Below are 26,459 nucleotides of genomic sequence, written 5' to 3'. Positions count from 1 at the left end.
GTAAGTTGTAGAATAAGCACAAAAATTATTTACTCATCTACAGTGGTGTGAAAAACTATTTGCCCCCTTCCTGATTTCTTATTCTTTTGCATGTTTGTTACACAAAATGTTTCTGATCATCAAACACATTTAACCATTAGTCAAATATAACACAAGTAAACACAAAATGCAGTTTTTAAATGATGGTTTTTATTCTTTAGGGAGAAAAAAAATCCAAACCTACATGGCCCTGTGTGAAAAGTAATTGCCCCTTGTTAAAAATAACCTAACTGTGGTGTATCACACCCGAGTTCAATTTCCGTAGCCACCCCCAGGCCTGATTACTGCCACACCTGTTTCAGTCAAGAAATCACTTAAATAGGAGCTGCCTGACACAGAGAAGTAGACAAAAAGCACCTCAAAAGCTAGACATCATGCCAAGATCCAAAGAAATTCAGGAACAAATGAGAACAGAAGTAATTGAGATCTATCAGTCTGGTAAAGGTTATAAAGCCATTTCTAAAGCTTTGGGACTCCAGCGAACCACAGTGAGAGCCATTATCCACAAATGGCAAAAACATGGAACAGTGGTGAACCTTCCCAGGAGTGGCCGGCCGACCAAAATTACCCTAAGAGCAGAGACGACTCATCCGAGAGGTCACAAAAGACCCCAGGACAACGTCTAAAGAACTGCAGGCCTCACTTGCCTCAATTAAGGTCAGTGTTCACGACTCCACCATAAGAAAGAGACTGGGCAAAAACGGCCTGCATGGCAGATTTCCAAGACGCAAACCACTGTTAAGCAAAAGAACATTAGGGCTTGTCTCAGTTTTGCTAAGAAACATCTCAATGATTGCCAAGACTTTTGGGAAAATACCTTGTGGACTGATGAGACAAAAGTTGAACTTTTTGGAAGGCAAATGTCCCGTTACATCTGCCGTAAAAGGAACACAGCATTTCAGAAAAAGAACATCATACCAACAGTAAAATATGGTGGTGGTAGTGTGATGGTCTGGGGATGTTTTGCTGCTTCAGGACCTGGAAGGCTTGCTGTGATAGATGGAACCATGAATTCTACTGTCTACCAAAAAATCCTGAAGGAGAATGTCCGCCATCTGTTCGTCAACTCAAGCTGAAGCGATCTTGGGTGCTGCAACAGGACAATGACCCAAAACACACCAGCAAATCCACCTCTGAATGGCTGAAGAAAAACAAAATGAAGACTTTGGAGTGGCCTAGTCAAAGTCCTGACCTAAATCCAATTGAGATGCTATGGCATGACCTTAAAAAGGCGGTTCATGCTAGAAAACCCTCAAACAAAGCTGAATTACAACAATTCTGCAAAGATGAATGGGCCAAAATTCCTCCAGAGCGCTGTAAAAGACTCATTGCAAGTTATCGCAAACGCTTGATTGCAGTTATTGCTGCTAAGGGTGGCCCAACCAGTTATTAGGTTCAGGGGGCAATTACCTTTTCACACAGGGCCATGTAGGTTTGGATTTTTTCTCCCTAAAGAATAAAAACCATCATTTAAAAACTGCATTTTGTGTTTACTTGTGTTATATTTGACTAATGGTTAAATGTGTTTGATGATCAGAAACATTTTGTGTGACAAACATGCAAAAGAAAAAGAAATCAGGAAGGAGGCAAATAGTTTTTCACACCACTGTATACCATTATTTGAATTACTTATGTCAAGTGATGCTAAAACTTTCCAGCATTTGTCAGAAATGTATTCATTACCAGCTTCAGTCTGTGCTTCTGTGTTCTTGTGAAGGAACCCATTTATTTCTGGTTTTCCTAAAATGTCTTCTTCACTGTGTTTTTTTTTTTCAGGTAGAACACAATGGAGAATTATTAAATGGCTCAAAGTCAGTTCAGATGGAAGAAGGTCCCATTGTCCAAACAGAGGAATCGAGCTTGCAGCTTACTCGCATCCCACCCTTGGAAGAGGACAGTGTGACTACTGTAATAGATAGCCAGAGCAAAGAGGATGAGGATCAGAAACCTTCTTGTAATAACAATGAAGACGTTGACACTTCTAAAGATGCCCCATCATCTTTGGATCAGACTGATAAAAAACATGGCACTAATACATGCAATCCATTACCTGAAAAGGAGGAGTCATTTGCACTCTCCCCCATACAAGGTGGTGCTATATCAGAATTTTCTGTTCCCTTTAAAAAAGTGAAGCTTGAAGACCATTCAGATGGGCCCCTCGAGAACAACCCTCTGAACTTATCCACTCATAAAGTGAATGCTAGCGGGGGTGATGCCTTAAGCACTTTGACCACAGCTCCAAGCTACTTGAGCTCTGAAAAACAGGAGGACCACCCAACAGCGCAACCATATGCTACCAAGAAAGGTGCTTCTACAAACGGCTGCAAAAGACATTTTTTGGTAATTAAAGGCTGTGGCAGAAAGCGGGAGGACTTGGTCTTTTCAGACGATGAAGAACTTTATTCAGAAAACGGTGCTTTAAGTTTACTTAAATCAGATGCCTCTTCCAGCTGCGGTAGTACTTCTTTCAAGCTTTCTCAGCCCTGCCTTTTATCCTTGGTGGAGAATAACAATCTAAGTATTGAGCAGGCGATAGCAGTTGAGGCCTTAACTGAGTTATCAGTTGTGAAAAAAAATACAGCCCAGGACTGGTCGGTGACTTCAGATGCTGCTTTGGGCACATGCAGTGCACACCAGCCAAATGGAGAGCCACTGGAAAGAGACATCTCATCAGAGGAGAAACTGTCAGTCTGTCCGAGGGTGTATCAAGGGGCAGATGTTCCACAGGAACAATCCAGCCAAACCAGACTAGAACCCAAGTCTGCTGGCACACAATTAGAGGAACGTCTTTCTCTGCAGGATCTGATTGATGCAAGCTGCTGTGTAATTAGAAACAGTGGGCAATCAGAATGTGTGGGTGGAAGCTCCCATGGCTCCCCAGCAATTGTATCTTTAAAAAACTGGCAACATAACACTTCCGATGTAAACAAACAAGCTGAAGAAGTTAAGACATGCACCAGTTCAGATGGCAATGTTCGTGTTAGGCCCAGAAATAAGGATGAAGAGGATGCAGCAGCACAGCTAGCTCAGTTAGCCTTTATCATCAAAGCAAAACCACCAGCCCAAGATACTTCACTAAACGCTTCCACCCTTGACGGTCAAACCCATCAGCAGCCAGTGCATCAACAAGAGTACAAGATTCCACAAGGTATTCCCGTTCCTGCTATCAGGAGCAATCCGTTTCAAAACTCCAAAAAAGTGGAAGCAGGTTCTCCCCCAGCTCCCCCAATAAAGTCGAATACACCCAAGAAGTCACCAGTGCCACCAGAAAACCAGACAGACAGAAAAAGAAAAGGCCAAAGCATTTGGACTGAGTCTCATCTAAAACATGTTAGTCTTCAGAAAAGTCTCAACTCAAAGCTTCTGCCTGCACAGAATAAGAGAGCTAAAGTGCAAAAGGCACAAACAACGCAGCAGATGGGGCAACGCAAACCCCTTCTTTTTCTTCCGCAAACACAAATCCAGTTCCCATCCAGCATATCCAGAAATGCTCAGGTAGCACAGTCTCAGTTCCCTGCCAGCAACGCCCTGTCCATGCTGCCCTATCCAGTTAAATCTGAATGCGCCAATGATCAGAATCCCAACAAGGAGGCAGGATGCTACTACTCTTTATCTGAAGAAGTAAGTGACAAAAACACAGAGCTGTCTCTTTCCAATGGATATCCTGACTTTAAATCTAATGAGCTGTTGAAGCAAAGCACTACAGGCCTCACTGCTAATGCCGTGCCGAAAGAGGAAGGCATCTCACGTACTCAGGAATCGCCAGCCTCTGACCAGCCTTATGGTGCTACAACAACTGACCACTTGATGAGTGACCCACTGTCCTGTAAAGAAGTATGGCAGCAAAATGGCAACACTGCTGTCAAGGCTGAGAGATGGATCAAGGTGGAAACCTCTGGTGCTGTTACAGTTCTTTCAACCTCCAACTTGTCACCTTCAGAGTCCGAAGCTAATCAAAATGGAGGACTGACTCCATCTAAAACAACCCTGAACAGTTTTCTGGATTCACCAATGAAGTTCCTGGATACGCCAACTAAAAACCTTCTTGACACCCCCTCTAAGAAGGGGCTCGAGGTTCCAACCTGCAACTGCGTAGGTAAGTTAGTTTAAAAATTCACCATTCTGCCTGTCACTTTGAATTAGTGCCTTCTTATAGAAGATGCCTTATTTGACTCTCACACATTAAGACCTTGAAAGTTTTCCTACCAATTGACATGAGTATGAAGGTTTATTCTGTTTTATTTTTCTACATACTAATGTGTTGTTTTCTTCTTTTGAGGGGTTTTGGAATATGTGGAATCAATTTCTGTAATTAGTTTTGTAACTTGGGCTCGATTGCAGTTCATTTTAAATGTTTCACATCACATCCATTTAATGTCCTTTACTACCACAGGAGGTTGTGACATGTGATGTCACTTGTGCATTGATATAAAGGTTGGTATTACACATCTCCTTTTGTCAAAGTTTATGGATAACAAAAAAGAGTTTATGTGGTGTTTTGTCAATGTCAGTGTCAATTTATTTATATAGCACATTTAAAACAACATAGGAATGATGTGGCCAAAGTGCTTTACAACAATAGAATAAAAGAAAACATACAAATAACATAAATAACATAAATAGAAATAAAATATATGAACATGAATAAAATAAGTAATAAATAGAAGTAATGTTACATAATCACAATGAGGAGACCATCAGTATTACTGAAGGTCACGTGATGCAAGTGAATAGAAATGAGTCTTTAATCTCGTTTTGAACAGTTCATTTGTAGACGACTCCTTTATGTGATGAGGTAAAGAGTTCCACAGACGAGGAACAGCAGCTGCAAACGCTCTGTCCCCCTTAGTTTTACACTTAGTACGAGGGACAACAAGAGACAACTGACCAGAAGATCTAAGCACTCTAGATGGCTGGTGTAAAGCACACAATTCAGATAAATAGACAGGAGTAAGCCCATGTAAAGATTTAAAAACTAGCAACAAGATTTTAAAATCAATTTGAAAACTGACAGGCAGCCAGTGTAAAGAAGCTAATATTGGAGAAACAGAGTCAGACTTTCTTGCCCCAAACAGAAAGCGAGCGGCAGCATTCTGGACCAACTGTAACCTGCATATCAGGGATTTGCTAATCCCAGAGTACAGCGAGTTGCAGTAATCAAGGCGAGAAAAGATAAAAGCATGAGTAGCTTTCTCAAGATCCCTAGAAGGTAAAAAAAAGGCTTGATCTTATCTAATAGACAAAGCTGGAAAAGCAACTCTTGACTACTGAATTAACTTGTTCCTCAATAGAGAGGTTACAGTCAAAGATAACACCAAGATTGCAGACTTGAGGTTTGCAAAAGCCAGAGAAAGAGCCGAGAAGTCCAAGACCAATTTGGGCTTTAGCTGATGGACCCACTATAAGCACCTCTGTTTTATTTTGATTCAGATCAAGAAAATTATTAGCCATCCAGGATCTTAGTTCAGAAAGACAGTTGTGCAGTTGATTTATGGCAGAGTTGAAGACAGGAATGTAAACCTGAGTATCATCAGCATAGTAGTGAAAAGAAATGTTAAATTTCCTAAAAATAGCTCCAATAGGGTGAAGGTATATAGAGAATAAGATAGGACCCAAAATGGATCCCTGAGGAACACCACATTTAAGAGGAGCAGTAGATGAAAAAGAGGAATTTAAAGTTCCTGAAAAATGTCTACCAGTTGGATATGACCTGAACCAGTTCAGAGCAGCCCCTTTGAGCCCAACAAGATGTTCAAGCCGGAACAGCAGTATCTCGTGGTCAATTGTGATAATTAATGTCTGTTGGCTTGATTAATTACTACTCTTGTAGACTACTTTTTCATATTACATCTTGAGCTTTGTTTACTGAGCTTTTGACTTTTGGTTTCAAGTCCTTTCATGTTCTGCAAAGAGATATAAAGGCAGAAATGATAGTTTGAATACACCAAGAAAAAGAGGTGTAGTCAAATAAAAGTAGCAAAGATTGAAACCAAGTAATTGTCTGATCTTTTGTCAAAAGGCTTAATGTTGTTTTGGAAAAATTAAGTGGATAGGACTGGGGAGCCTTATTGGGCTGAATGGCCTACTCTTGTCTAGATTGTTTAAATGCTCTAAAATACACAAATGTAAGTCGGAGATACAAAATACAAAATTTGTCAGCAAAGAAAACTAAGGATCGAAGAGAATTGCTAGCTAAGTGTTGAGGTATATCCACAAGCTCGGTGATTACATAATGTTCACCTTTTATACCATACTGGCATTGACATCGCTCACAGTGCAATACCCATGAGAAACAAAATGGTGTCTAAATAAGTAATAAATTATTTTGTACAACTTAAACTTAAGTAAATTCATAAAATTAAACATTAAATTTGAATTCCTATGAAAAAGGAAAAATTGAATTAATTGACAACAACGTTTATTTATATAGCACATTTTCATACAAATGATGTCACTCAAAGTGCTTTACATGATGAAGAAAGAGAAAAAGACAAAATAAGATAATAGAATTAGGGAACACTAATTAACATAGAATAAAAGAGAAAAATAGTAAAAAAACTGAATTATATTACTTTCATGTCTTTTCTAATCTGTTTTTCCATCTCAACAGTACACTCATACAAAAGTTTTCAATTATGGCTGTATCCTTAATGTTATTCTCACCAAACTTGACAAACAAGAGGGGACCATTCAGTCCATCATGCCCGTTTCTTCAGCTAATAGCTAAGCTGTCCTAATATCTCATTCAGATTTTTCTTAAAGGCTATTAAGGTTTCTGCTTCAACTACATGTCCCAGTTTGTTCCACAACTCTTTGTGTAAAGAAGTGCTTCCTGGCTTCAGTCCTAAACTCACAAACCCCTGGCGAGAACCCACTCTGAGACCCCTGCTCCAAAGTAGGAGCGACATTGAGACCATGGCACAAGGCTGTGCAATATTCCTTATTTCACATATAGCGCTCCTAGATTTGCTAGATACATCCACAGTGGTGGTGTACAGAATCCACACCACCAACTGCAAACTGAATATCCAGTGAGCTGCAGTTCTTGGGTGAAAAGACCACATTGTTAAGGGAGGTCAGGGGAGAAAGACCAGACTTATTCAAGAAAAGCCACAAACCTTAAACAATGGTGGTGTTCAGAAAGGTACCACTGAACACACAATCCTGTGAGACTTTGAAACAAATGGGCTACAGCAGTAGAATATCATGCCAGGGTCAGTCCTGCCAGCTCATGCTACAATGCACATGAGCTCACCAAATCTCAGCAGTTACCAAAATTCTACAAATGTCATCTGGTCCTACAGATCTTAATTTCTGAAGCAGTAAGCAGATGTTTGTGTCAGAATTTAAATAAAACAGCATGAAACCATCCTGCTTTATATCAACAGTACAGCATGATGAGAGAGAGAGAGGTTAGGAGCATGCGCTGATACTACGCATTGCCGCACCCACCACACGACAAACCAACGTGGGGCCCGAGTGCAGCCATGCAACCACACTAGTTCAGATGTAATGGAACAGTGAGGGATGGATGCAGTTTAATGTCATACCCAGGACAGAACAATTGCAGGTTAAGGGCCTTGCTCAAGCACAGAGCAACAGAGCAGAGTCCCTTTTGGCATTTATGGGATTTGAACCGGCAACCTTCCGATTGCCAGTGCAGATCCCTACCCTCAGAGCCAACACTCTGCCCGCACAGCATGATGATGGACTTGTAATGTTTTCTTAAGCATGTAAAGCTACTTCACTACATTCACTTTACCAGGCTGAAGTGACTCAAATCCGATTATTTTGCCTTATTTTGGTACATATCTGATGTTTTCAGGGCTGTGTGGACACAGAAATCCAGTCTTTTCAAATCAGATTTGAGTCACTTTCATATGTGGTCCTATATACGTATCCGAGTCATGGTGAAGCAACATGAATGAGAGCGTTGAGATCGGAATTCGTGTATTATTTTTTGCCTGTACGCATGGGCTGAGCACTGGTGTCATCAGTCAGCACCAATGTTGTGGCAAAACAACAATGGAGAAGAGCTACAGCTACAACAATACTGCTGGCTCCATTCTCATATCCACACATCTCTTGGTGCAGCAGTGCCAGCAATTTCTGGGAAAACAGTAAAAGTTAGCTGTCTAGCTTTATTCTGCCTTCTCGACCTAATCATGTACAGCTGACGAACTGTTTGCTATCCTTCAGAGCAAAATGCAATGCATACACTAGCTAAAGCTCGTCCATTCTGTCAGTTTTAATACCATGAGTCGCCTCACAAATATGTTTTTGTTATTGGTAATACAGATCACTCGTACACAAACGTATTAATGTGTGCATGTTTGCCGTTTTTGGAGGACAGATGTGTTCACATTACAGTTAGGTGTAGGTCACCTGTACTCATGATTGCAAACGATCTGAGTAAAAAATTGGAATTGAGCTTGTGATGAGAACGCAACTCAAAGAACAACTGAGCATCATTTAAGAGCCTCAATGTTTAGTTTAGTTCCTTCTGCACCATTCAGCACATTGGGCAGCAAGTTGTGTCCAATGCCTTCAGTCAGTCTCAATAAGTGGAGCATCTTCCCACTCAATATGAATGACTTTGAGATCTTCTTGACAGATTGCTCGCCAGGTCTTAAATGGGCATCCCTGCTTTCTCTTGCCATTTCTGGATTTCCAGTTCATTGTAGTCTTAGGGATTTGGTGGTCCAGTAGCCGGAACACATGGCCCACAGTGACAGTGTCTTCCAATTTAGGCTTGCCGCTCCTCTGCAGCACTTCCTTATTGGTAATGTTATCACACTATCCGTAGTAGGCATCGTTGGTAACATACGTTAAGGTGTCAGGTGACACTTTTCATCGCTCTCCACGTCGCTAACATATATGGCAGTTGACACCATGATGCTATTGTAGAGTTAAATCTTCACCACCCTGTTGTTCGATGATGTTGACCAGATTTGGCGCATGCATTGCAATACTTTTCCTTTTCCGCACCACCTGGATCTTCAGTCAGTGCCATGATGGTTGTTGTCATATGCCTCAATTTGAACTGTGCTGTAGCGATGGACTCATTGACAGATTTCCATCCAAGGAGCGCACTGGCCGCCTCTTTGCTCAGAACCATGCTGTTACTTCACTGTACCTAAGCATAATTGCTGACCATGTAGATCCTTTCAGTTTACTCCAATGGCTTGCTCAGTCTCCAGACCTCAATCTGAGTGCCTTTGGGATAGGGTAGAGTGTGAGTTTTATGGCTGAAACATCTGACATGGATTTGCTTCCTTAGATGTGGGCAAGCATAAAGCCATCCAGCCTTTGTATAAAGAAGTGAAAATCAATTTAAATGAACAGTAATGGTAAAGACTGGATGTACAGTAGTTTGGCATGGCATGCTGTGTCACTCTGGGTTTAGATCTTGCACATTTCTGTTGTTGATGAGGGTGTCATTAGCTTAACCAACTAAAAACTTGTCCCTGTGTGGGTGCGTGTGACAGCAGGCACTGCAATGGATTGGCACTGCATCCAGGGAAAGGTCCTACTTTGTGTGAAATGTGCTGGAATAATTGGTAGTTCCTTAATAAGTCTGAATTAGATTAAGTTGATTTGAGAATGTTATGTAATAGAGGGACCTTTAATGTTTCACCAAAATGTAACAAAAATAATACTAAAAGAAGATGTAGCTAAAAAAGTGTGGTTCAGATGGCAGTGTTAATTATTAATGATTGTAGTACAACTGCGTATTTGTATGGAGCCTTATCCTGATGTTTACTAGGATAAAAATGTAAGATGAGGTAAAGTTTGTGTGTCTTTTGTGCTGTCAGATTTGCATTCTTGTCTAGTGGAGCATTGGATATTGATAGTGTGTTGTCGTCGGAACACAAAAATCATCAGGCATACAATACGTTTCAGTGTCCTGACTGCCTCTTAAATCAGAACAGCTTAGACCATAATGCTGGGGCAATTCCCTCATGAATGCAAAGAAAATGTAGGCAGCGTAAAATGTTGTGACAGGATGGCGCGTCGCCTGCAATCTACTCTATACTGTACAGTATATATAAAATCCTAAGCCTAAAAGTGCAACAATTTTATGTGACTTTTTATGTCACGCTTTGATTCAGACTTATTTTAAAAACTACATATATATGTTTGGTATTATTCTTTTCAAAATTTATAAGACTTTAATGTGATGTTGTTCGATTTTCAGATTCTAATTCTGCTTTTAAATTATAAACTAAAAAAATATCAAGAAGTGACGTCCCGCGAGACAAGACTTTGTGCCAAGAGATAATAATGCCCAGGGCATGAAATAAAAGACAAAGAGTAGGACAGCTGCTGTACAGAATTTTAAATGTTTGAAGCGCTGCACAAGATGCAGATCACACGGCACAGCAACAAGCCAGCATCTGATCGAGCAAAAAGGAGGTAAAAAAAGCTATTTGTTTCCCATTGTATCACCGCTTAAGAGGGGGTTTCGAAGGAGCCCCCCTCTTCACAACGTGAGCAGCAGAGAGACGAAGTGGCTGGCACGTAGTGCAGGCCGGGGTTGGCGAAGCGAGCAGGGGCGAACCCCCTACTTCTACAATAATAATAGTGCATTTTATTTATATAGCGTCTTTCCCATGCTCAATGCGTTTAACCAGTGAATTTGTATTCTGCCTTCATAAGGCAGTCTTATCCAGATACTTGGGTAAACATTTTGGTACATTTACATTGCAGTCAGAAATGCCTTTTGACCCAATAGCTTTTCAAATAACTTTTTGCAGCCCTTTTTTAAATATGATTCTAAATATTTCTTTAACATTTCTTTGGGTAATGAGATGTAGTATTAATTATACTGAATGTATACAAATATAAAATATAAAAAGGGAGTAGTTTACCTACTCAATATAACAGATAAATGACTGCAGTTCATTATCATTATCATTTCATCCAACAAGCTAATTATCAAAATGATACATAACATTTTAACAGTTTTATGAGAACATTCAGCATGCGTAATCTGAAAATAAGAAGTGCACTTTGTGCTATACAGGCACCATTTCAAAGAACATGCTGTCTGTATAACACCAATTAGTAACACAAGCTCTGTCCAAAAAGTTGAATTTATTCAAAAAATAAAATGTTCTAACATAAATAAGCCTCAAAAACGTCTGTAATTAGATATTTGCTTGACCCCCTTGGTATTTCTGTAGGTTCACCTCACATATTATCAAATTTATGGGTTCAGATCTCAGCCCAGCCATTGCCTGTCTGGAGTCTGCATATTTTGCCTGGGGTTTTCAGCAGGTACTTCCAGGATTTCCTCCTACATTTTATAATGGTACACATTAGGTTCATGGTAAATCGGCTTGACATGAGTTAGTGTGCCCAGTGATGGACTGAAGTCCTGTCCTGTGCTGATGCAACTCGGATGGACCTACACCTTTTTTAGATCCTGAAATTAGATCAAGCAGGATCAGTAAATGGATGGATATTGTGTTATTAAAAACATGTGTGACTTCTTATGGCCTTAAGTTGTCACACAATTTTGAAAGTACTGTCTGGGGATTTGTACAATCTGTTCATAGCTCAAGTTAAAGGTTATTGTCATGTGTCTACAGTACAATAAGATTTGTACTTGCATGTCTCCTGCGGAATACTGACAGCAATGCACTACAAACAGCAGACATTGAATACAACACCAGATGATCTTTAAGCACACACTATATAGGGCCATTATTAACATTAGGTCAGTATGAGTAGCTGTGGGCTAGTCTTATAACCTGTAGATACAAAATGTCTGGGAATTATAGTGAATTATATCTATGAAGGGGACAGCATAGTAGCTTAGTGGTTAGTACTTCTGCTTCATGGATCTGTGCAAATCCTGTGTCCTGTCATTGCCCATACGGAGTTTACATGTTCTTTCCATTTCTGCATGGATATTCCTTTGGATACTCCACTTTCCTCTCACATTCCTGAAGACATCCAAGCTAATTACCAACCCTAAATTGACTCTGTGGTGTGCATGCAAGTTCACCCTATAACGGACTCGCAACCTGTCCAGAGTTCCAGCCTTGGTGCCCATTGCTCCCAGGATTGGCTCTGGTTCCACTAAAGGATCGAGGATGTATGTATATATTATAATATTATGTGGTACAACAACAATTAATTTTTTGTATAGCGCTCATAATAACTGAGTGCAGACACAAACCACTGTGAACAGTTCTCATTTAAAATATAAGTATAGATTATTCTAATTGCTAAATACAGAACTGAAACACACATATATATACAGATTTATTAAAACACAGAAAACAAGGTAGAAACTAATTAAACATAAACAGAAACCAACAGTATCTGTCCATTAATTAAATGATGATTTATGGCCGATTGACAACGGAGGAGATCAAAATTGTACAAAAGAACAAAGTCACAGTCCTGGAGACCTTGGCCAACTGGCCACCTACCCCTTCTTTGTTTCCTATAATAGAGTTTGTGCTGGCAGTCCATTCTAATGAGAGAATCTTTCCATCTGATAATTCCAATGCTCTTTTAGGTGAGGCGACTTTTCCATTTGCATTAGAGCAGCCTGACAGTAGAGCAGTGGCACCAAGTGCTACATCCTGATACCAAGAAAAGAAACAGAATAGAGAAGGTGTAGTAATTGTTTAAAAATATTGTATTACTTATATGTATGTACAAATCACTATGAAACAGAGTTGCAGTATGCACAGCATTTCAGCAGCACTAGTCAGGGTATGCTAAACTAAAGTCATGAGTCTTCAGCCAGGATTTAAAAGCAACGACTCTTATAGTAGCAGGCAGATCATTCCACAGCTTCAACGCCCTGTAACTAAAAGCTCAACCTCTCACTGTTATTTTATTAATCCTTGGAATATTAAGCAGACTAGAATCTTGAGATTTCAATGTGCGCTTTGTTTTCTAAGTAATGATAAGGTCAGATAAGTAAGCAGGGCCTTGGCCATTTAAGGCTTTATATGTTAAATGGAGGATCATAAAATCAGCCCAAAACTTAAGGGAAGCCAGTGTAAGGACTTGAGAACTGGAGTTATGTGTTCGTATTTTCTGTTTTGTGTAATAATTACTGCAGCAGAATTTTGAATTAACTGAAAGCTGAATAAAGAAGAATTAGAACATCCAGTGAATAACCCTTTGCATTAGTAAATTCTAAATCAAATAAATGCATAAATTAATTTCTCAGAATCTTGCATATTTAAAGAAATGTGTTAATCATCCAACGTTTTTTGGATAATTTTGTAATGTGTCTTTTAAATGAGACGCTAACGTCAAAGATAATTCCAACAATCGTTTGATGACTGTATGAAACAAATGGTGATTTCAACTGAGTTTAACATTGAGAGAATGTTCAGCATCATTCATTCAAACAACCAACACTTCTGTGTTTTCTATATTCAGCCACTCCTTTAACTTACTGACACAATTAATTAAGGATACCATTGGAGAAAAGCCATTTGATCTTAAAGAAATATATAACTGGGTGTCATCAATCTGCACTGGTATCTGGAAGGTGGCCAGTTCAAATCCCATTACTGCAGAAGGGACCCTACTCCACTGGACCATTGAGCAAGGCCCTATACTTGAAAATTGTTCCAGGGGCACTGTACCCTGGCAGAGCCTGCGCTCTAACAACAACAATAACAATAATAACAACATTTATTTATATAACACATTTTCATACAACAATGTAGCTTTACAAGACGACAAAAAAGAAAGTTACAAGAAAAGAAAAGCAATTAAGATTAGGCAATACTATTAAAGAGTTAAGTAACAACAAAACAAGGTAAGGTCAGATGGCCAGGAGGACAGAAGAAAACAAAACTCCAGTTAGGCTGGAGAATAAAACAAAATCTGCAGGGGTCCACACAGCCCCCACTGGGCATTTGACCTAACATAAATGTTCCTAAATCAAACCTCTCAGTTTTCAGGCTTCACACGATAGGATTTTCTGAAGCTGGCCTTGTGGACAGCTGAGACATCATTCCAGCATCTCAGGGGGCTGCATGGTGCCTTGATCAGATGGTGATGTCGCAAATCGCCAAAACAAAAGAACCAGCAGAGAATAGTGGGGATTAGTACAAAAGGTCCTCCAAAGGTCACGAGAAAAGACAATTTCCCTTCAGGGATTAAGTGTATCAAATAAAATCAAAAACCTACATATGAGTGAAAATTAATGTTATGATATCTAATGATGGTACTTTACCACCATTATGCTAATTTTGGTACTGAACGTAAATGGTTGTGTTCCTGGCAACCACCCTTAATTCTCAATATAACATAGATATATTATTCTTCTTGAAATTCAAAAAAGAAGTACTTGCACAATGAAAATGCCAAGAGTTACCCACAGTCCTTGATATGATATGCAGAGTCCAGCGGCACAAGGAAGTATTTGCGTATGCATGCTGGGGGGTGAAGTTATCCTTTATTTGTTTTGGCATCGTTCTCGTACTGGTACTGAGGTGCAAAAGCTGGTACCAATGCCAAAGTCTAACTTTTAGAATTGATCCAATACTGATCTACAGTACTATAATGAATTCCTCAGACTTTTTTTTAATACTAAAGGTATCAGGTCCAGAGTAAAGAAAAGTGAAAAATTAAAAAGGAGATTGAAAAGCTTGAATTATTATTGTCCACAGAGATATCATGCAACCAAACATTTTTAGTGGACTTTTCCTTGGAATCTCAGCTGTCTCTGCTGGACAATCCATACCTGTTCAAAATAAGCAAACCTGCTGTCATGCTTGTCTTTAAATTGGTCAATGGTGTTTGAAAAATAGACTCAGGGCGCAGATCATAAGGGGTGGAAAAACCCAGCCGAATGGGTTAGCTACTGAACAGTTGGATGGTCCAACAAATAAATTTGGCCTAGGGTGGAAAATTACCTAGCACCGGCACTGATGTGACTTTATAATAATTGCACCCCTGGAGCAATTGCAGGTTAAGGCTGTTACTCAAGGTATCAATGGAGTAGAATCCCTACTGGCAGTAACAGGTTTCGAACCAGCAACCTTCTGGACAATACCAGCTAATCAGTTACCAAAGAAATCAAGATAATCAACTGTAACACTCAGTTCTGGCAATTCAACCCCACCACTGCTTCAATGTGTGATCCTGAGGAAGCAAAAGTGGCTGACACAGGCATCTCTGTAAGTAAATAACCAGTATCATAGGAAGTAACAGAAACAATGATTCCTTATTGGGGGAAAAAAGCAGTTGCTAACTTTAAAGCAGTAAAATAAAAGACTCTACGACATGTAGGCAGGTAGTTAACGTTAAGGTGCCGATCAGGCACAAATGGCTGTAGGAGCAGACAAGACAGTAAGAAATTAACCAGCAGCAGATATCCAGTAAGCAAGCTTTAATAGATTGAACAGTTCTTAGCGGTCAGGAAAGTACAGCAGTTAAGAGGGCAACAGCCTAACAGTTGATTAATACGATGTAGTACAAACGGTGTGATGGGACAGCTTTTAAGTAAGGAATAAGAGGAGTGCAAAGTTAGGAAAGCTGAAGAAAGCTTAGGAAAGCCTAAGAATCTTGGTGTCATTTTTGATTCCTCCCTTTCTTACTCCGGCCACATAAATCACATTAAGAAACTTTCTTACTTTCACCTCCGTCACATATCCCGTGTTTGCTCCTTCCTCTCCTTTTCTAATGATGAGAAACTTGTCCAAGCTTTTTTCACATCCCACATAGGTTATTGTAACTCGCTGCTGGCAGGTGCCCCTTCTAATCTTATATCAAAGCTCCAACTTATTCAAAACTCAGCTGTAAGAGTCCTCACTCGAACCAGCAGCAGCGAGCACATCACACCCATCCTGCTCCATCTTCACTGGCTCCCTGTGTCTTACAGAATCGAATATAAAATCCTACTAATAACCTACAAAGGCTTAAATAACCTCACGCCAAACTACATCAGTGACCTTCTCCATCACTATGTGCCTGTCCGCCCGCTAAGGTCCTCTGATTCTGGCAATCTTGTTGTGCCCCACACTAATCTACACTCCATGGGTGACACGGCCTTCAGCTGTATAGCGCCCAGACTCTGGAATGACCTACCGAAATTTATCAAGTCAGCTGACTCCATGAATTCTTTTAAAAAACAACTCCAAACTCATCTGTTCAGGAAGGCTTTTAGCTCTACTTGACTTTATTACCCTTCTCTCAGTTTACCTCTCTGTCAAGATGCCCATGTAACCTGTATGTGCTAGACCATTAATTATGTTATTTGTTAGGCTTTCTCTGAATTTACTATCTTAATCTTCTTTATTTGTTTATTTGGTTTGTACAATGCTATATACTGTATACCCTGTCATTCTTTCTTATATTCTGTAAGTGACTTGAGCATGGGAAAGGAGCTATATAAATAAAATGTATTATCATTATTATTATTATTATTATTATTATTATTATTATTATTATTATTATTATTATTAAAGCAGTCAGAGAAAAGTAAACCTCATAGAAGGACAAACAGCAGGCAGTCAAGGAGGAGAACATTACAGGTGCTTAAGGAGCCAGAACGTGTAAAATTACTTTAGCAGTTCTTTAATCTAATTTCTTTGGTTTAATTTTTTTTTTAGTTGTACCATTTAAGTTAAATAATTTAATTTTAATAAAATAAATAGTTAAGGCAGTAAGCTTAACTCAAATTTTAATAATGAGGTCAGTGCAATACAAGTCATGTTGGAGTTAGACATTTTAGAGGATGGCTTGGAAGAGCCAGTCTTCTATGAGAGCTACATCAGCAGGAGATGCTAGCTGATCCAGCACCTCTAGGTCAGGATCAGTGAACTGGAGAAGGAGTTGGTGGGCCTGCGTTATAGTAGTGAATTGGAAGACCTGGCCCAGGTGTCCTTTAGACAGATAGTGTGCACCCCTTAGGTGGCGCAGGAGGAGATTATAGATCAGACTGGTGGGTCACAAAGTGTAAGGTAAAGGGTACAAACTGTTCGGGGACATTGACCCCAGAACTGGAAGTGTCAAACCTTTTTCAGGTCCTTGTAGAGTTGGATGGTGTCTCTGAAGATTCTGAGGTGGTAGGCATGAGGAGCCCCAACAGGTCATCTCAAAACCAGTTCCCAGAAACAGAGAGGAAGTGATAGTTGGGGCATTCAATCATTACAGGGATTGAAGTGCATGTTTGCTCCAGAGACAGAGAGTCCCACATGGCATGTTGTTTTCCCGGTGCACAGGTGTGAGACCTACCTGAAAGAGTTGATAGGCTCTTGGCCAGAGATGAAGTGGATCCAGTTGTCATTGTCTATTTTGGAAAAAATGACATACGTAAGGGTGGTGTATCGGTTCTACAATCTAAATTTAAAGAGTTAGGTGCCAGGCTGAGGAGAAGAACTGTCAAGGTAGTCTTTTCTGAAGTTCTGCCTGTGTTACCAGTTCAGGTATGACTGAGGAGGTCAGAAGGTTTAACATGTGGCTCAGATCTTGGTGTAGTGTAGAAAGGTATAGGTTTATGGGACACTGGGACTCCTTTTGGAACAGATGGGACCTGTTCTGCTACAATGGGTTATACTTGAACCGTGGGGCACCAATTTGTTGGAGTGGTGTATGAGAAGGTTAGTCAAGGATTGTTTAAACTAGAGCATGTGGGGAGCAGGGAGTTTAGGGCAGGCCAGGTTTAGAACTCTACATGAAGAAGCAATTTTGTAAAAATAAAAATGCATAGTAATGTAAAATCTAACCCAATGTTTAAATACAGAAGTAAAATTAGAAACAAGTTAAAATAGTTTGCCTTGATGCTAGAAGTATCAAAAATAAAAAAGTGACTTGGAGTTGTATGTAAAGGAGCATAATTATGATATTATAGTAATAACAGAAACCTGGCAAGGTAACAATGATAGGGATGAGTATAACATATAGGGATACACATTTTTTAGGAAAGAGGGACAGAACAGAAAAGGAGGTGGGGTTGTTGTTTGTGTCAAACAGGGTTTAAACGTAAGTCCTGTTCAGTTGGACAATGAGCCCCATCTTAACACATGAATTACCAAAGCCTATAAAAAAACCTCTCCGTCAGCGTCTTTTGTGTTTTAAATGTGTCGATCAACACAAGTAGCAAGCAGCCTGCTATCCCATTCCCCCACCACTGCAGGAAGGGCTAAAAGCTCTCCCAGCTCAAGACTTGTTTATCTGGGAGTGAGGTACTGGGAGCTGTATGGGGTAAATAATATATTGTTATTTGGAACACATGCATTTCATGTGTGTTCCATGTCTAAAAAGATCTATGTAAGTGTAGCATGACAGTAATGTTGAACACATATCTAAAAGACAAACTTTTTTCATGTTTTAGTACTAATGACAACATTTTGACATTGTCACAAAGATGAGACATACTCAAGATGAAGGTTTGGGGCAGCCAACCGTATATTCTGGTATCCTGGCTGCAAAAGTCGTTATTTCTCACAATAAACAGCACTGATGTGCATACAATTGAGTCCAAAACAGAACCGAGGGAACAGGGGAAAAGGGCAGGCTTTTAAAGGGGAAGACAGGAAGTGAGGTCATAAGGATCGGGCGCTTGTTCTTCAATCATTGGCTCAGTCCCAGAAGTGACATCAAGAGAGCCAGGTGGAATCTCCCGGGAATGGTCTACAGGAAAGGGAGAAAAAGAGTCAGTGCACTCTACCACATCCCGGCATGCCTCAGAACTGCTTTCACTCAAGCCCTTTAGCTGCCTCCCATGCACACGTGTGTGACAACATGAAGTATATAATGTGTGAAGTCTGTAGTCCAAATATCAAATAAGCACTTTCACAATAGGTACAAATATAACAGAACAAGTGCACTTTTATTCAAGACAATAACCGAAGAAAAAGAAATCAGATTAGTGTATTTCGTTGTCACGACTGCTTTGGTAGTACATCAGTAAGAACTGCTAAATCATAATCAAGAGGTCGTGGGTTTGAGCCCTCCTGTGTCACAAACTAAACTTTTTGAATAGTGAGCTGCTCTTATTGTTACTATTATACAACAAAACCATACATTTAATTTGACTCCATAACAGCCAGTGTAAATGTATGGTACTTGTAACCCTAACCCTAACCCTAAATCCAAACCAGGGGCGCGGAGTGTGCCGGAGCTTATCCCAGCTAACACAAGGTGCAAGACAGGAACAAACCTCGGACAGGATTCCAGTCCACTGCAGGGTGAACAAACACACACAAACCACACAGAGCACCCGGAGGACACCCATGCAGACACAGGGAGAACAAGCAGACTATTGAAATGCACAATATAAAACTGTTTAAATGCCTCTTTCAATGAGCAGACATAAGACTCATTTAAAGTGGACATTTCTTTAAAGATCAATAGCTTTAAATGAATAAATGGCATTTTTTAAAGTAACAGATAACTGTGTTGTTCACCTTATCTTGGCTTTGTGTGTGCATGTAATTGCATTTACTGCACTAACGACCACCCCGTTTATGGCCATTCTGCAGTATTAATGTATATACAATAACTTTGTTCTGTGCAGTCTAATAAGAAGGCAGAATCCTTTCAAGTTTGGATTCCTCTGGTGTCTTTCTCATGGGCAGGAGTAATAGTGGATACTGAGGAGGCAAACACTGATAAATAATGGTTTACTTTATGTATATCTGAAAGATTACTTTCAGTTGAAGTTTTGTTGCAAGAGAATGCACAAACAATCAAAAGATTCCATCAAGGCTTGAATTTTACTTTTAAACAAATAAATGAAAAAAATACACATTTCTTAAAAATCTTGCAATATTTATATCTTTAACCTAACCATATTTTACTGTAACATTACCTGTAAATAGCTTAAATGCAATGTGGTGAAACTTAACTATGAAGTGGCAATGTTATACATAAATAAAGAGCTGCATTACCTGTGATATTACATGAGGAGAATTACAAAAAGAACTGGAACTGCGTTTTTAGGTGAGTCATGACAGAATGAGTAAGTAAACAGTGCATTTTCACTTGCTGGTTTGAACTTGGCTGTTCTCCACGATTGGGAGCAGTATGGAAGTGCTCACCAGAACCCACACATCTAATACAGAAGGCGTGGGAGATGTCACTCCTTGGGAGACTGGATGCACTAACAGATGGTGGTTCCTGGGTTATGCAGGTTTCAATTTCCCATGGTCCAGAATTTGGCAGCTCAAATAACGGCACTGTATGATCAGATTGTTGAAACGCTGGAAAATTACAACTTGCTGGAAATTTTAGAAAGGCCAAATTACCATGTGGCTTTAAAATAGTTTCCAATGGTGCATGTTACCTTTTATTAAATATGACAGCCAATGACGCATTCAAAGGAGGGAAACCCAATTTGGGGCCAAAGCTGCATCATCCATTTCATGTTTTAAGTTTTTATTTAAGGCAGTAACATCATTTGGAAAGGGTTCGCTTAGGAAGAGCTATATCTGTTCTAATCTTACAGTTTAAAACAATAGTATTAAAGTAAAGCTAGAAACATTACAAGAATGAAAAAGCAAAAAAAATTGTAAATTTATAAGTGTAATGTTTTCAAAGCCTGGGTCTTGACTGAACTAACCTGTTTAGTGACTACAATTGATAGCACAAATACAAAATTGAGGTTCCTCCACATGGGCTTTGAACTTCAGGATCTGAACCCAGAATTCGACAGATTAAAGGATATAGGAGGTATCCACTTTTTCTCAATTTTTTGTGCTACTGTATAGAATCCATTCATACTTCCAACCAATGTCAAATATGCTTAATCTGATTTAGCGTTTTAAAGAACTGGAGCTTATTACTACAATGGATGTAACACCAGTCTTCTGCTGGTCACACTCACAAACAGGCCCACACTTACTCATATCAAACCAATTTTCGAACCTGCACTTCTTCATAATATGTGTCGAAAGAACAATTTATATAGACACATGGCTAGCATGCAAACTCTGTAAAGACTGTAATTGAGCTGACATTCATAGCCTATGGTCCCCCACTCCCTATAAATCTCTCCCTCATTTTTCTCATCTTAGTGCTTTCAAACTTTGTTCATCATGTTCTTCCTTCACCAGCCTCACAGCTGGAAAAAACTTTCTGTAACACGTAGGAAAAGCGTCTGTAGAAGTCAGAATGTGAGACACCTTTCTATATTATTTCCCAGCTCACAACTTGCCTTGGCGAAATAAAAACCTGGATGGAATATAACTCTTTAAAATTAAACTGTAACAAATCCAAAGTCATGCTAATTGGTACTAAAGCTTTGCTTAACAACATGAGCTCATCCTCACTCACCCTTTGTAATGATTTCATCAGACTGACTTCTGCTGGGAATCTTGGTGTCTTTATTGATTCCTCCCTTTAGTCTTCTACCCACATTCGTCACATTAAGAAACTTTCTTACTTCCACCTCCATAACAGATCCTGTGTACGTTCATCCCTCTCCTTCTCTGATGTTGAGAAACTTGTCCGTGCTTTTATTATATCCACCATTGACTACTGGAACTCCCTACTGGCAGTTTCCCCTTCTATAAGATTCTACTAGCCGACACCCACCTTAGCACACGGCGGTGTAAGAATAGGAACGGAAAACGGTGAGAAAGGAATTCAGAAATCAAGAAGAAAGAAATACTTCTTGAAAGACGTAGTTGTGAATAGGTGTTTTATTGGAGATGATTTGTGTCAAGAAATAACCCACTGATAGGAACAGGCAGTTGCCGGATCCTAGAATAGAGATGACATTGTACAAAACCCGTTGACAGAGAAGATACTGTCGTTCATTTTATAATAAAGGCTTAGGAAACAACCATCGGAGTATAACGAAAATAGCAAGGAGTGAAACCAATAGCAAGGAGCGAAACCAATGCCAATGGTCGAGAGCATAGACATATAGATAGATGCCGCATTCACTGTGTTGCCCAGTCAACATGATACGTCAGCACGTCCGCCCTATTGCGAGTCGCAAAAGTGCCATTTAAACTAATACAGGTAGACGTGGAAACCGGGTTTTCTGATGAAAAAACAATAACGTTTAAAACAGTATCATTTACATACAACAGATTTTGGCGAATCATTTACATGCAATTATTTATATCCATTTATACACTAATAATGGCAATTATTAAATAATAATAATTATTATTATTAAATAATTCCTCCCATATAAGTAAACATTTCTAGACTTCGTCCTGTTCTTACGCAACACAGTACTGAAGTATTGGTTAATCCCCAAGTCACCTCACATATAGATTACTGTAATGCTATTCTATCTGGTATCCCACAAAAACTTATCCATCACTTACAACTTCTTCAAAATTTTGCTGCCAGGATAATAACCTGCTGTTCTAAATCCACTGAACATATTACACGTACTCTCTCTCAACTTCACTGGCTCCCTGTGAAGTTGTGAATAGATGTTTTGTTGGAGACGACAGTTGCCAGATCCCGGAATAGAGATGACGTTGTACAAAAACCCGTCGACAGAAAAGATTCTGTTGTTCATTTTATAACAAAGGCTTAGGAAACAACCATCGCAATATAACGTAAATAGTAAGGTCTATGGGAGGCCGCAGGCAGCACGGGGAAGGGTTTGGAAGAGGAGTTGAGAAATGCTGTGTTGGCTGCATGTGGGCGGGACCGGTTTTGAAGTGGAAGCAGGATGAACCAGAAGAGAAATATATATAAGAGATTAACAACTTACAAAGCTTTCAATGGCCTTGTACCAAACTACATCAGTAATCTCCTGCATCACTCTTCTCCTGTCCTCCCACAAATTCTGGCAATGTCATTGTGCCTCAAACGAACCTGCACTCCATGAGTAACACAGCCTTCAGCTCTGTAGTGCCCAGACTTTGAAACAACTTTCCAAAATTAATGAGATCAGCTGACTCAATTCATTTATTCAAAAAACAACTTAAATCTCAATTGTTCAGGAAGACATTGAACTTATCCTGACATTCTGGCCCTTCTTTCAGTTTAGCCTGTCTGTCTAGATGCCCAGGGAGATTTATGTTTGCACCACAAATTATGTTTCTTGTTAAGGGTTTTCTTGTATGTTTGTATTTTATTCTGGTTTATTGTTTCTTATTTTGTGTCAGTGCTTTGTGTATCTTGTATTTATCTTGATTTAGTGTTTCATGAGGACATTATTTGTTGTATATGCCCTGTTGTTCATTCTTAATTTCTGTAAGACACTTTAGGTATGGGAAAGGCATTTTATAAATAAAATGTATTATTATTATTTTATTTTTCTATGATTACTACAGTCAGATCTACAGCTCATTACATGTTCAACATCTTACCCAAACAGTTGAACTCATCAGGGCCACATATATCATTTTGCATTTTGGACATCATTCTGGTTGATATTTGTTTGGATAGTAAAGGGACATGGACTCCTCAAGTGTTTACAAGGAAAAATGTGTGGTAGACAATAGGACATTATAGACTTGACTTCATTTATTTTGGAGGAATTAAGATAGGACTGGCAAACTTTGTTGAGCTGAATGGCCTGTTGTCGTTTATCCTTGTCAGAATGCTAAATACCCTTCTTTTTTTTTTTTTGTTCAGAACAATTTATTGAAAAAGATGAAGGTCCATATTACACACACCTTGGATCAGGACCAAGTGTTGCAGCTGTGAGAAAAATCATGGAAGAAAGGTAAGATCCTAGATTGTCTTACATTGTTATGTTTTAGTTTGTTTTCTACAAGAAAAAAAAATATTCGGGCAAATAGAAGATATTACGCCATGACTGGCCGAATATGTGTCAGCTTTGAGTAATTGTGTTGCTTTAAATGTGTAATTTAATCCAGCCCATTTAAAGTGTGTCTCATATTTTACTTGCACACCAGATGTGTCATTGCTATTTTGCTCAATTCTGTAACAAATTGCTACAACAGGAACTAATACTAACTTTATAGCAGGGTTACTTGGTTATTTTAATTATTCAAGCCATTTGAAAGAATTATGAGAAGTCAGAGGCCAAATACCTCCAGAGTCACCAAATTAGTCTTCGTTTACTATTAATTCTGATTTTTCGGTAACCAAACCTTTGCCTGAAATCTTTCTGCCATCTCCCAGAAATATCTCTTTTGTTTACTTGAGTTGTTTCTTTATCAAAAAAGTTCAGGCTGCCTGCTGCTCTGTTCATAACAAATACAAATCCAATGTAAGATGAAATATCACACTGTAAAATAACAAACAAAGCACACATGAATGACTTTTCTGGAACAACAACCTTGATGTGGCACCAGGAATAACACAAACCCTACAACATCAATTGTTAACTAAACCATACTAGATAAGGTACATTTTGTAACTCATATTTTGATTGTTATCATTTCAATTGCAATGTTTTACCATGCACACATACTGTATGTAGCCAGTACATGCTTGAATATAAAATTATTAAGTTGTGGCCTTCAGGGGGCACTCCAGCTCCTCACACCCGACACAAGCAGACACAGATGCAAATTCAGCACAACACACAGGCTTTTATTCAGCTAGGGGAAACTTTTCCTTAAGCATTTCCCATAATTCAGCCACAGTACAATAAAGCACCAATGACAAAGCACAAGAAATCAGTACACAGCACTTTGTCTTCCTCATCTCTTTTTGCCTCCTCCACTCCTCCTCCAGAAAGCTTCGGCCCTCTTCCTCCCGACTCTGGCTACTGGGGCAGTGGCAGCTGGCTCCTTTTATACAGTATAATCCCCAGGAGTACTTTGAGTGTCCCAAAAGAAGCACTTCTGGGTAAAGTGGGAGCTTGATGACACAGGGCTCAAGATCTCTGCAGCAATCCCCTGGTGGCACCCCTGGGACCCAACAGGGCTAAGCCACCAAACTCCAACTCCCAGTATGCCTTGTGGGAATTCATGGTGCTGCCACCTAGCCATCTGTTGGAGATAATGCCCTGAGCATACACTCTCCCCTGGTGCTCCCAAGTTTGAAGGTGTCCCGGCTGGGTAAGGGCATTGCCCACCATAAAGTGCACAAAAAATTGTTAGAGTTATTTTACAAAAATGAATGTTTATTGCTCCTCAATGCCAATCCCACTCTTTACAACATTTTAATGCTCTTAGTTCGGTATGTATTTTATTATTATTACTAACCACGGTACCTGTCAAAAAGAGGCAATGGAATAATTTAAAACTACTTGCTATCTCTTGCCCTATGTGTATCTTCAGTGCCTTTCATCTGTTTTTAAGTGTGTGAACATCTCTTCACTGGCACTCCCTCTGTCAAGCGCAATCTCGTAAAGCTTGCTTCTCAGACTGTGTCATCATTTTTTAGGCACCGTTCTCACCTCCTGTCCAGTTTTATACTTTTCATCTTTGAAGGCGACTCTCTCAGCATGCGCCTTTACTCCTCCTCATGCATCTCACATTCGAACTTCCTTTTTCGTCGCGTCAATCACACCAAAGCCTGACTATTCAGATTACTCAGATGGACTGGACACACAGACCTTAGTGTTTTATTATATAGTAGATTGCTTTATTAACAATTTTGTCTTGCAAGTGATGAGCAAGGCATATTTCTTCCAGGCATACTGTATGCATATGTATATGCCTGGTGTTATTAGGGTTGGTGGATGATATCATAGGACATGTGCATGCAGGTCTGCTTTAACAACAAACCCCTTTAAAACATAATCATATGCAAATGTCAGACTCACATACAAAATAACCTTTGAGAACTTATTTTTATCCTCCAATTCAATAATTTTCTAAACATTACTTTTCAAGAACCAGGCTGCTGTGAGTCTAGTGTATTCTAACAGAAACCAATCATACAGCTTCATTACAGTGTATACTCACACTCACTCTCACTCATAATGGTCCGATTCAGATTTTCCAGTTAATCTGGCTGCAAGTGTCTGGGATGTTGGAAAAAAGAAACTGCCCAGTGAAAAACTACACAGACATGGAACAACCTTTCAGCTGCATAAAGAGGTTACCAAGGCTTGTAAATCCTGAAAAATAATCGTGTTTCTGTTTGCTTAGATGACTACTAGTTAAATATAACTAACTGAATATTTTTAAGAACTACATACCAGTAAATGTTTGTTAGAGAATTGTGAGTTGGAAATGCAAGGCTTTTTGTTGCTCAGTTAAGTTTATTGTTTTTATTCTACCCCCTTTAGTCATTAAATGAATGTGAATCCACATTGATAGATTAACTGTCCACAGCCTTCCCAAAAATATACGCAGTTCCGCAAGAACGAAAGGATACTCAGTCTTTCCCAGGATCTTCATTAACCTCCTTGGCGTTAGACCCGAGCGTTACTCAGACTGCAAAAACCGAGCTAAAAGCATTAGTCCCAAGTGTCACTTAGGCAACTGCACAGATGCGTCTTGCATAAGCAATAGACCCGAGAATCGCTTGGGCTGTAAAAGTGCCGCCATTCTTTGGAGAAATTATTATATCTGAGTTCAGGTTTTTTAGTAATT

At 39.4% G+C, this 26,459-nt stretch overlaps 1 protein-coding gene across 1 annotated transcript in view; it reads left to right on the top strand.

Annotated features, from left to right (window-relative positions):
* tet1 (tet methylcytosine dioxygenase 1) overlaps positions 1-26,459 on the top strand; it is a 192,007-nt gene that overhangs the window by 119,770 nt on the left and 45,778 nt on the right. Inside the window, exons 5-6 of the mRNA XM_039737872.1 lie at positions 1,816-4,135; positions 23,578-23,668. Of these exons, the coding sequence (XP_039593806.1) occupies positions 1,816-4,135; positions 23,578-23,668 (2,411 nt within the window). The remainder of the gene's footprint in view (positions 1-1,815; positions 4,136-23,577; positions 23,669-26,459) is intronic.

The sequence above is a fragment of the Polypterus senegalus genome, chromosome 1, assembly GCF_016835505.1.
Source record: "Polypterus senegalus isolate Bchr_013 chromosome 1, ASM1683550v1, whole genome shotgun sequence".
In the NCBI taxonomy this organism is placed as follows: domain Eukaryota; kingdom Metazoa; phylum Chordata; class Cladistia; order Polypteriformes; family Polypteridae; genus Polypterus; species Polypterus senegalus.
The sequence above is the reverse complement of the archived record's forward strand: the minus strand, read 5'-3'. Positions and strand labels throughout refer to the sequence as shown.